Genomic DNA, 12,977 nt, shown 5'->3' with positions numbered 1-12,977 from the left:
CTCAGTCAAATCTCGGTCTCATTGTGCTGAAGGGTTTCAAACAGTCATCCCAACTGCGTTGCCATAGGGATGTGGTGAGAGCCCAGATGGTCGTATTCAGTTGCGATGTTGCAGACATTTGAATCGACATTTCTCACAAGAGGTGGCGTTAAGCTGTTTCCGGCATTCCTCTAATCTGTTTGCAAGACCCAGTGAGCCCCGAGGACAGTGAACGAGGAATGTGTTTATGGGGGACAGGGAGCATGATTACAGGCCTATTACTGGCCTGCTGTGTCATCTCATTCTTTCACAGGTACTGTAGAAACACTGCTATGGGTAAACAGAGCCTAGAGCAGAGGATGCCTTTCCTTAAACCCTGTCCGCTGAGCTGTATTAACGGCCTTTATTTAAAACGAGATGCAACCAAAGCCCAATATTTTTTTGCAGATTAGTTGGTGAGATAAGCTGATCACGGTCAGCAGGCAGCACGGGGATAACCAGCGTTGTTATTTACACAGCAGGTAGGTCAGAAATGCAACACCACCCCCCCCCCCCCCACCACCACCACCCCCCGAAAATGCTGGCCTCCGAAAGCAAAGTATTGGAGGGCCGATTCTGTTCACTCTCAGAGTGACTTATCCCAACCACCAGAAGAATGCTGAGAAGAAGTCGCTGCCCCAAATGATATTGCTCTAAATTTGGGGCCACAAAACAGGATCCCTTCTAAGGAGCTTATATATTTATAGCTGAGAGATTACTCTGCATTATGGAAGGTTGTATAGATTTATTCAGAGCCTCAGATGACCCTGGTCGAGGAGGCTCCTGTTATGTTTTCTCCCCTTTGCGTTCCTAAGTTATGGCCTGACTCAGTGGTATACTGGATTTTATGTATGTACATTATCCTACTCAGAATCATGGGTCATGAGTAGTTATGAAAAAACATGTCTTTATTCCAAGAAATTAATAACACGTGGACCTGCCTTTGGCCTTAATTTCTGCCTCAATGCTTCATGGATGACTGTCTGATCATTTTTGGTAGAAGGCTGACGGTATTGTGCTCCACTCCTTCTTTAAAGCATTATTTAACTCAATTTCTGAACAGGGCCATCTTGACCTTGCTCTAGTTCTGTGTCCCAATTCATCCCAAAGATGTTCTATCAGGGTGAGATGGGGGCTCTGTGCTGGCCTTGGCAGTATTATTCTCTTTAAACCACAGGTGTACATAACTCCATATATATATATATATATATATATATATATATATGTATATAAACCTATGTTTTCCTCCATTTCATTGCTTCATTATGGGAAAGATTGGGCTGTGCTTGTATCGCCTCCTTACTGGTTGTGATGTCAGTTACAGAGGCTTTTACAGAGTTCTTTTACAGGAATTCAGCACCTAGCAGAGAGAAAGTGAGAGGGAAGCTCTCACTTTGTGCTGCAGACACACTTTCCTGGCCCTAACTGGATTACATGGTGATCATCGGGCCCTGGAGTGCAGTCTTGTGCATGAATATGTTAAAAGAACACGTTCATTGAACGTGATCATTTTTTTCGGTGAACGGTGAACTTGAACGTATCCGTTTGCAACTAAAGAACACAAATTTGAGCTCCTTCAGGTTTGCGCGAGATTCGGAATCCTTGGGTGTGTTAAAGTCAGAGGTGGACACCCCAGCTTCAGAAAGTAAAAGTCCTGCCACATATTTGTCCTAGTCATTCATTACACCAGCTGAATTTAATTAGCAGAACTCTTCAGCCAGGTAGAGGAGCTAATTAGTGAAATCACCTTGTTTAGTGAATGGCTAGAACAAATACGTGGCAGGACTTTTACTTTCTGAAGCCGGGGTGTCCACCTCTGGTTAAAGTTACTGCTTGATGAATAAACACGGACGGCGTTATTCCATACTTGAGATGTTTTTATTAGTACAACTCATCAGATAGACAGCTCGACAGCTCACAACTAACTGCCCATATCCCGCGTAACAATCACTGCACATGTAGACCGATGCATAAAATAGTCCCTGGAGCAGCTCATTTAAAATAACGGAAGAAATGAACTGGGACTGTGAACAAAATTCAAAATTGTGCACTATGAACTTGAACTTGTTCATTTTAAGCTGTGTGAACTGAACTTTGAGCTAGCCCTTGTGAAGCGTGTGAACTTGCACAACACTGCTAGAGTGCTGGAGGGCAGCAGTCAGGGCGCCCCCCCCCCCCCCCCCCCCCCCCCCCACCACAAGCCCCCTGTCTGTGACAGTGATTCAGCACCGGGACATCCTGAGAAAGGATCTGTCTGGCGCTCCTCTGACACACACAGAGCCGCACTGTCCGGCGAGGAGCGGCCAAACACACAGATCCCATACAGCTGCGATGAGACAATGCACAATAGACACAGCGGCAGCAGCAGCAGCGGCAGCAACAGCAGCACACAGGCTGCTGGATACATGCGCGTCTATAGCCTGCACAGCGAGGACATGCCCACAGAATGTTATCAATAGCTTTTGAAGAGAGTCCCCCCCCTGCATTTCTCCGGAGGTGGGAGTATTTGATGGGAGAGTTAGGGTAACCGGTGCAAGGGGACTGACGGCGGCGCTTCATTGTGAAATATTTAGTTTAAACATGTCTGATCTGGAGCCGCCGCTGCTGCCGACGGTGGGCCGAAGGACCCAGCGGGCCGCGTAAATGAAGAGCTATCGCGGTAGCGAGGGCACGCTGATACAGATGGCTTTAAACGCAGACAGAGCGAAATCCTGCCCCTCTCGCGGAGTAAAGGAGAGAGGCGTGGGCGGCTCTGTTACCTGCTGCGCTTCTGTCAGCCCCTCACCCCCCCATCTCCCCCCCCCCACCATCCGCCGAGATCTAACTCACCGATACCCACCTCCATCTCTCCACTTCTCTTTCTCTCTCGCTCTATCTCTCACTGACAGCTCTCTGATTGCACCCCCCCCTTTCCCTACCCCCCCCCCAATTTCACAGGACTCTGTCTCTCAGTGACAGCTCTCCCTCTCTCCCTGTTGTTACACAACACGGCGGGACGCCCACTGCTGATACCTACAAGAGCTGTCACTGTGCTGAGTGCCGGAATGCCCTTCAGAGGGTTGATCTACGCACACGGCATCATCCGCCTGTGCGCTGTGTAGTGACTGATGCAAAACTCCAGCCACAGTTCAGCCTCAGTGCCAAAACAAGAGAGAACAAGAGAGACAGCCCTAACAAACCATACGTGGTGTGTGTGTGTGTGTGTGTGTGTGTGTGTGCATCTGTATACTGTATATTTGCACATGTAAGCTCAGCTTTCAGTGACTTCATTGTGCTGTTTACACAGATGCAGCACAGGGTCAGCCCCTGCGTGCGTGTGTGTGGTTGTGTGTATGTATGTGTGTTTTTGTGCATGCGTGTGTGTAAGTGTGTGTCCCATCTCTCAGTTTTGAGAGACCTGATGAGCAAGTTTAGTCATGGTTGTGTCTGGAATGATTGAATGAAGCTGTCGTGTTTTTTTTTTTTCCAAGCTCATCTGTGGGAAGCCATGACAGTCAACGATCTAAACAGGACAGACCACACTTTTTGACTCCCCCCTCCCCCCCCACCCCCCTCCCTTCCATTATCTCTGAGAAGAGCCTGCTTTGTCTGGTACTCAGCGCCTGCTTCCAGAGATAGAGTCTTAAAGCACCCAAGTGTGTTCCTCTTGCTCTCATTATGTCCTCATGGGGTTCCTCTCTTCCTGCTTCACCAGCAATACATTCCTTTCTCATCTGCCCCCACCCCCCCCCCCCCCCCACCGTGACATAAGGGCTTTCTGTTGATGTGGCTTTAATTGAATATTTCCTGTATGACCAGAACCTTTTGAACCTCTGACATTTTAATCAATAAATCCAGGTCAGGAAAGATGACACGTATTCCCAGATCTGACCCGTGGACCCCCTTCCCCAAAGACAAGTGCAGTCATCAGAGCTCTGAAAACGAGTTTAGCAGAGTCGGTCTGTGGGTCTGCAGAGCCCTCCTCCTGAGTAACTTACTCTTTATTGGACCCAGTGATCCCAGTGTCATCCGCGGGGGGGGGGGGGGTTGTGGGTGGGTGTGTGTGTGGGGGGGGGGGGGGGGGTCAGGGCTTCAAACTGTTTAATCTGTGTCTGGAAAATTTTCACCATTCTGGGAGCCCCCAAAATCATTTTGATTTCTGCCGTAGTAGTATTATGGTGAAAACTTCTGGATGGACATACATACACTGCATAGTCATTAACTGTCACTCAGATGAAAGCATGAGGTGACCATTCATTACATTACATTCCACTCCCCTACGCTGACCTTAGTTCCCTGCGCAAATGCGTGAGTTTTCCTTGTTCTGACGCAGGTATTTTAATTACATTATTGTCATTTAGAAGACGTCTCTTATCCAGAGCAACTGATATACATGTAGGTTACAATGTTATCCATTTATACAGCTGGATATTTACTGAGGCGGTTAAGTGGGTGTGGGTTAAGTACCTTGCCCAAAGGTACAGCAGCATGTCTCAGTGGGGAATTGAACCAGCAACCTTTTGCTTACAAGCCCAATCTCCGTACCACTGCACCACACTGCACTCTTTGCCTCACCTGTTGCTTTTCACTACAGTTTGTGGCACCTGTGGCACCTACAGTCCTCTGCTACCAGTCCATATCTCATTTACCATCAGTGTGATTAATATATGGAGTCCATTTCCATTTCTGTGGCCTGATTTTACATCTGATAGGTTTACAATAGATCTCAATCTCCTCTCCAGCGTCTAGTACTTCAGTATTCATCTCTCATTCGTCCAGTCATTGCTTTTTCTCTCCGCCACCGCGCCACGCCGCCATCGGGTCTCGGGCTAATCTTTAAAGATTGGCCGGTGATTGAGAGAACCTCCAGGGGAGGTTTTTTTTTTCCTGCCCTCCTCCTTGATGTGGCGTAGAATGAGGAGGAGCTGAGAGCCAGCGCAGATCCATTCTGCTTTGTCTTCATTCAGAAAGTTTTAATCTGCCTTTGTTTGATGACTTAATGGTAATGCGATTTTCACGGGTAGCACAATGTCTGTGCCCACCTCGTCTGCTGAAGCGCACAGACATCCCCCCCTCCCTCGCCACCAGCACCAGCACAGCCACCCACATACTAGTTATGTACCCCCCCGCCACCGCACCCCCCCCCCCCTTCCCCCAACCAGCCACCCACATGCCTCCTAGCGTGCTGAAACTGGTTATATAAAGACTGGCAGAGACCGACAGAACCGTGCTGTCCGTCTCTGTGTCAGCTGAGGAGCTGAGCGGCTCTTTCTCCTTTGGGCTGGCTGATTTGAGTCTGAAAGGTCCCCAGAGGAGAGCTGGAGGAGCCTCCGGAGAAAGGCTGATACGCACACGGCTATCAGCTCATCCCCACTGCGTCAATGCGCCCATTCACTGCGCAACGCAGCGTAACGCAGTGCAGGGCCCCTCGTACAGGAAGCAGCGAAAGGGCCACAGCCGGCACGGAACACTGACACATTTTCTCCACGGCGACGTTGACACGGAATCTCTGCCAGAGGAGGAAGCGCCCCGTCGCAACAAACGGCTATTAAAGTGCCAATCTCCTCTCACTTCTTTTTCCACGCAGGGATATTTATAACTGACACACTCCCTCTTTCAGCTTCCACTTGCTCCACCCCCCCCCCCCCCCCCCCCCCCAATACACTTTCACCAGTTTCCACAGTGATCCTATATCTTTGGCCTGCATTCAGATTTATGAGAAGCATAACCTAATGGTCATGCTTTACTGGGTAACTCATTGACTATGAGAATCTGGATCATGAATTTCATAGGAAGTGGTAATGATGCTGTATTCAACACACTGTCTACACAGTTTGTGACATACTGTACACTCACACACACAAACACACACACACACACACACACACACACTCACAACATGCTAACACACACATGCTCACACGCACACGCACACACACACACACAACACGCTAACACGCACATGCTCACACACACACACACACACACACACACACACACACACACACACACATACACACACACTGGGAGCTGGTTCTCAGACAGGCAGCAGGCAGTGATCTCATCCTCTGTGAATGTCCTTTCAGGAGAATGAATGCATTTTTGTGGCTTCCTTACAACTTTTTTTTTTCTAAATTCATCCCTTTATAAAGGAAAAAAAAGTCTTAATCTCTATCAATACCACTTCACCTCATTCCTGATTTCACCCCTATTGCTGCTATTATTATTATTATTATTTTTTTTTTTTATCATCATTATCATTAGTAGTAGTTATGTTCATCTGTTCATTTATTTTTGCTTTGGCAGGCATCTGTTGCAGTGAGGGGGAGGTTGCGCATGTGCTGGTGTACGTGCGCATATGTGTGTGTATGTGTGTTTGTAGCCCAGATTAATTTAGCCCACCGGGAGAGACAGGGACAGAGGTTAACTCAAGTGGCTCTCCTGGGGGAGTGAGTTAAGCGTGGGGTCAGAGCTGTGGGCTGGCGGCAGCTGAGACCCCAGCGGGTGGTTGGTGGGAGCCAGTGTCCTCAGGATCAATGCAGGAAGGAAGAGACAGACAACCGGGGGACAACACCCCATTCCCTACCCCCAGACCCCTGCATACTGGCAAACTGTCACAGAGACCCTGTTCCCTGTCTGCAAGCTATACCTTTGGTAACACACACATGCAACGCGCATACACAAACACACACACACACACACACACATACACACACACTCCTCCATACTGTGTTCTCCATTGTTGCTGAGTAGAGTGGCACTGCCAACCCCACAGCCCTCTGCAGTTCCGCCCCACATAATACTCCTTAGAAAACAGTTAAAACTCTTAATCAACAGAGAGCCGTAAAGCTCTGCTAAAAAAGCTCAGGCCATTAGAGCTCTTTAGGTCGCATCCCCAGTGGCAGAGATGGAAGGGGCGTAACGTTTAGCGGGTTAACACAGTGGAAACGTCTGCATTATGCTGTCCTGCTCGCCTGTGGAGTGTTCCCATGCGGAGATGCATTCTGCACTTCAGCGCTTTTTCGCCAGCGTTGCCCGGTGGTTTGGAACGCTGCTCCGGATCTCAAAGTGGGGCAGGACCCAGAGAACCAGCGCTCCCGCTTCCACGCTGACCCGGTTCCGGGCCTCGGCTTAGCGTGACCTCCGCCCTCTGGACGGCACCGCGTCCTGCTGCACCGCCGCGAGCCTTTCGGGTTTTCGGGACGTCTCCCTCATTTCCTTCACCCCCCCGGGCCGCAGAAGCTCTGCACCGGCCCGGAATTCTCGCGGGGTTGCCGTGGGCAACAGTAGAGTGGGAGCCTAGCGTTTATTGCTCTCTCTCTCAGCTTGCCCTGGCCAGCAGTTTTTTGGAGTTCACTGGGTTATTGATCTGAAGTGAAGCAGAACAATGCAGGGTTTTTCTTTTCTCTGGAGTCAGGCCAGTGTACTCCAACAGCCACACGCACACACAGAGGCACACACACACACACACACACACACACACACACACACACACATAGAGATGAACACTGACGTACACGTACACAGAGATATACACATACTCATATAGAAGTACACATACTCACACAGATGTACTCATACATACACACAAAGACGTACACGTACACACTCACAGATGTACACACACACACACACTTATATACAGTACACATTTCACTCTAATTGTCAGTTGTACAACAAGTGCCCCCAAACAGGGCATTCTATCTGGCATTAATGTTTTGATTTAAATTCAGTTTCTCATCTGGAACATTATTCCGCACATTGCCCTGTGATTTCTGCTCATTTTTTTACCATTGCTGTCAGTTAAATTTGGATTTCCAGGAAACGTCACGTCTTTGTTCCTTTTCCTGGTTTTCAAGCCCCAGGTTTCCCCAGGAGAGGGAGTGACCTCCGACCCCTTGCTTTTCCTTTTCTCTTCCCCATCTGTCCGTCTGTCCACCTGCCCCTGCCCCACCCTTCTGCCTGCCTGTCTGTGCTGCTTCCTGGTTCAGCAAAGCGGGGTGTCCGTCCCGGCACCATTCATAGCTCGTTATCTAGAGGAACACTCGATCGGGTTGGGGTCTCGGACAGCTCTGGGTAGCCTGCCTACATGTCCTGTATAACCCCCGTACACCTCACAGCCTGTGGCTTCTCCCTGCAGATACACTGCAGCTTATTATTTCAGCGCCAGCGGGCAGAAATGCCGAAGATACCTCCCACTTTCTGTCGAGGCCTTACCTGGGCCTGAGGCTACTGAAGCAGTGTGCTCTGAGAATGTCTTCGACCCTGAATCAATGCTTTAGTCTGGGGGAGATTTTCATCTAAATTGATTTTGATTCTCTACCTGTCTTGCTACTGTAATGAATACCACAGTCAGCACTATATGAGCATGCTTGTATGTATGGGTGTGTGTGTGTGTGTGTGTGTGTATGCACGTACACATGTGTGTCCTTGTCATAATTTGAACTTGGTTTTATAGGATACCAACCTATCATAATTCTGGAACATTTTCCTGAGGTCTAGGGGTTACCAGACTAATTTGCCAAGGCTGAGGACATGATCACACGCTTGCTAATACAAGATGTTATCACGGCTTCTTCATCTCTGCTTTAATCCAGGCCCTGTGGTTACGTACGTGTGAAAGCAAGAAGAAATTGGAGCGATAAGGTCATATCACTGCTGGATTAGCTGCAGACCACTATCTGGCAACCAGTGCGAAGGGCCGCCTTATGGTGTCCGGAGTCACAGAGCTAAAGGGATTATGGTCCTGTCTTATTGGCCGCTGTTGTGTGATCTAAGCTGCCCAGCTCTTATCAAGCCATAACCTCCCTCTCTGTGCCGGCTGAACGTGTGGCTGGGTTTTACTGCTCAGAGGCAACAGCACGATGTTAGTGCCGCCACCACTCATCTCTCTGCCATGGACCTCCACACCCTAAAGTCAGCAGAGGCTGACCTCCGTCCCAAAGTCCCTGGATAAGCACAGGTCTGCAGTCCCCTTTACTCGGCCCATTCGCTGAGCACCACTGTTCTCTCACCCCCACCCTGTCTCTCTGCCAGGGGAACGCATTCATTTCATTGTCCGGAGAGTAGATCTACGTCAATGTCTACGGGGTACGTCTATGCTTCTACCGGATTCGGTATAGCATAGAGGTACTTGATTCTCCAGATGACAGATCTTTTTTCCAGAGCGTAGATCTGGCACATTCTCTGGAGGGTAGATGCTGCTCATTTTCTGCAGAGCAGATCCACCTCATTCTCCAGAGTGCATGTCCATCTCAGAATCTACAGAGTAGATCTTTTTCACACTCTTTAGTATCAGTTTTTCTTATTCTTCAGAGGACAGATCTGCCTCGCTGAAATAAATCAGGTTTTCTCTTTCCCCTCGCAGCAGTCATTGCTCTTTTTGGTGACAGTGACCCCGCAACCACAGGAAAGACAACTCCCTGAAAGAGACCTGCTCGCGCCCTGGTCTCCTGTGAGATGTCAGTGAGAACTGTACCCTCACCAGGACACGCACTTCTCACCTGATTCACCTCCATGAATTTTAAGGTCTTAAAGAGTTCCCTTTTGCTCAGAGTTTTCTATGCCGTGTGGTTGATACATTCTTTATTGACGCTGAAAAATGGCTGCTTTGTCTGAGCTGAAATTCTGAACTCCCCGGCACAGTCTGGCATAATTGCGCACAGAGCCGCTTTCCCCCGACAGCACATAGAGTGGTCTCCTGCCTGTGCTGCCACTTTGATGGAGAGGCTCGAGGAGCTGATGGCAGGGTTTTTAGGAACAGGCACAATGGAGGAGGGCCCCCAAAAATACCCACATGGCTCTTGTTAGTCTCTGGCTGTGCTGCCCCCAACTGACCTCCCTTTTGCCCGCCGGCCAAGCCAAACACACCTGCCTCTCACCCCTCACCCCTCGCCCCTCGCCCCTCACCCTATGCTGCACCACCCACCGGCCCACACGCCCACACACCCGCTGAGCGGATGTGCACAGAGAAGAAGCTCTCCCTTCGGCTTTGTGCTGTAATCTAAGCTCCGGACTTATACACCATCACGCCGGGAGGAATTGTGCCACGCTTCAGCCCTAATCCCTTTACAAAAACAAGTTTTATTCCCTCAGAGCCCTGTGGTATATCACATATGGCCGTGTTGGAAATGTTTTTTTTTTCCCAGCATGCCTCTGGTGTGAGCAAAGGAGATTGTCCGGGGGGCACGAGTGGATCTCTGTAGTGATCGGCACTCACGGACAGAGCTGGAGAAGCATGCTAATATCTCAGTGAAACTCCTCTGCCTCAGTAATTGATTAAGAAGATTTGCCCTTCCGCTGACATCAGCACAAATTCAGATGGACAGCACTCTCATCCAAACAAACAAATACACACACATACACACACTCACATGCTGTTTCACACACCAGCTCCTGTTCCTTAGCTTAAACATTCTCTGCTCAGGTGACAGTATCTGCTTACTGCAGCCGTTTTGTTTGCTGAAGCAGTTGCTACAGCCCTGCTCCCTCGTCTCACCGTCCCTCTGGGGAGACCTTTTTCCTAGCCAGCCTCTACTGTCATTGTCCCTGTCAAAGGGGCACAGACATCTCATCAACGCCAACTACAGAACGGACAAGTTTTAACCCCCTTCCCCGAGTGCATTGCAGGTGTGCAGATGGGTTTCTGCAGCACGGGAAAGAAGTTGACAACAAAACGTTACAGGACCAGCCGGTATCCGGGGGCGGTTCTCAGAACACCTACACCTCCGGTCAGGTGGAGCCGAGACCCGGCACGGCTCGCATTTGTTTTGTTTTCATTCAAGAAGCCTGCCGGTGTGAGGCCGAGCGGCCCAACCTGCATGCGCACGAGTTTAAGCCATGTCAACCCTGCCTCTACACCTGTCACCTCCCCCCCTCCCCACCCCTCTTTGCCTCGGCAACGGCCCCCCCCCTCTCCCCTTCCCTTCCCTTCTCGCTGCATCCTGCGGCAGCATCGTCCGCCAGCGGGCCCCCTATCCCAGCCCCGTGGCGTCCCGTCCCGGCCTCCTTACCTTGGTGACAGTCATGCAGAGGCAGTGAGCGAGGATCCGGGGGGCTGGTGTCTCTTTAACGCAGAGCGCGGGAGTAGCTGTGCTAATCGCAGGTCCTTCAGCCGGAGAGAGAGAGAGAGAGAGAGAGGGAGAGAGAGAGAGAGAGAGAGAGAGAGAGGGAGGGCAGACTACTCTCTCGCTCTCACTAAGTAGAAAGAGCCAATCGCTGCGGCTGCCTGTGATACTGCAGTGAGGGAATGAGTACGCGTGGTTACCACAACAGGAAGAGCTCCGCCAGGTCCCCCCCCCCTCCCTCCTTCTGTCTCTCACACTCCTCCCCTCCTGGCAATCTGATTACTGGCAGCCTGATGGAGCTCATCAGTGCACCAGCTTGCGGAGCGTTGCTGCCTGTGAGATCGTGGCGGCCAGGACAGGCAGGGAGGAGGGGTGAGGTGTCCTCCCAAGGGAGCCTGCAGGACAGAGTCCCCTCTCAGCTGTCGCAGTCTCCACGTGTCAGATGGACTTGGTGGTGTGTGTGCGTGTGTGCGTATGTGTGTGTGTCTGTGTGTGTGCGTGTGTGTTTGTGTGTTTGTGTGTGTGTGTGTGTGTGTGGGAGAGAGAGAGAGAGAGAAAGAGAGAAAGAGAGATTGTGTGTTTATGTGTGTCTTTTTATGTGTATGTGTATATGTGTGTGTGTGTGTGTGTTTGTATACAACTGAAGGTGCCATTCAAGTGACTGACCACACTGGTTTAATTAGCGATTGAGAACATGTATTTTTAATGATTTTGTCATTGTGGCAAGATTGGTTATAGAAGATGCTTTCACCAGATCTGCTGGCTGCACTTTCTGTCTGAAAACAGTCACGCTTTAGCAAAAAAAAAAAAAATAAAACACAGCATCGCATAAAAATGAAGTGGCTTCATTTCCCTGGTGGGGCACTGCCTAGGTGCCCTTGAGCTAAGCAGTTAGCATACCGAATTAAACAAATGGATCACATGCAAATGAGAAAGGGAGCAGAAAGCCAAAGTAACCTCTCAGACAATGCTTTTGAGTCCATTCCTTTGTCAGATAAGAGATAACCATAACACAGCGGAGCTTATCCTCTTCCCCACCTCACTGAACATGATTATAGCTGGGTCCTCTTCATTAATTGCTAATTGTACTTGATGGCAGGCTAATGATCACGAATTTGGCTTGTTGACTCTTTGAGTGAAATTTAAGTGACGCTGTTGTAGCCTTAAGCACACAGCTCCCTGGGCTTTGCGTGCTGTTTTTTGCACATGGACCCAGGTGTGCAGCTCTAATGGAAACACGGCCATCCTCTCACTGCTCCAGCACACCTGCACACCTGCCTCCCAGGCATGTCGGAGCCCCAAACACACACTGAGGTGCGCTCCACGCTCTCAGGGCAGCCAGGGGGGCACTCTCCCCACCCTCACTGTGCTCCTGATCAATAGCAATATGTTTTTTGCTGTAGGAAGGCGTGTGTGTGTGTGTGTGTGTGTGTGTGGGTTAGTGAGTGTATGAGTGCATGTGTGTACAAGCTTGTGTTATCCATCTGTATGTCCCAGTCTGTGTGTGTGAATCTGTGTATGAGAGCGTATATGTATATGTGTGTCTGTGTGTGAGCACATGTGTATGTGTGTGTGTATGACCGTAAGAGAGGCAGAGTGCATATGGATGTGTATGTGTCTGTGAGTTCATATTGGTGTGTGTGTGTCTGTGTGTGTGTGTGTGTGTGTGTGTGTGTGTGTGTGTGTTTTGGTGTCTCTCAGTGCAGGATGTTGTATTTGGAGTTGGGTGTTAGGACAATGGGTCCTGGGTATCCTGTTGGGAACAATGGATCCTGTGACAGCTCCCTGCCCCCAGTGTAACAGCCCCAGTCTGTGGGTCAAACAGCGGCACACAGCAAGGGCCACCAACGCCTTACACCCAACTTGAAACCTTGTCCAAATGAGCATGACAAAACCATGTATGTGCTGCTGGGG

General features: G+C 49.9%; 1 protein-coding gene across 1 annotated transcript in view; it reads right to left on the bottom strand.

Annotated features, from left to right (window-relative positions):
• Positions 1-11,232, bottom strand: part of coro2bb (coronin, actin binding protein, 2Bb) — a 60,191-nt gene extending 48,959 nt beyond the window's left edge. The window contains exon 1 of the mRNA XM_036535803.1: positions 11,010-11,232. Coding sequence (XP_036391696.1) covers positions 11,010-11,024 — 15 coding nt within the window. The 5' untranslated portion in view covers positions 11,025-11,232. The remainder of the gene's footprint in view (positions 1-11,009) is intronic.
• Between the last annotated feature and the right edge of the window lie 1,745 nt (positions 11,233-12,977).

Source organism: Megalops cyprinoides, chromosome 8 (genome assembly GCF_013368585.1).
Source record: "Megalops cyprinoides isolate fMegCyp1 chromosome 8, fMegCyp1.pri, whole genome shotgun sequence".
NCBI lineage: Eukaryota > Metazoa > Chordata > Actinopteri > Elopiformes > Megalopidae > Megalops > Megalops cyprinoides.
Note: the sequence above shows the minus strand (reverse complement) of the source record. Positions and strands in the feature narration are given on the sequence as shown.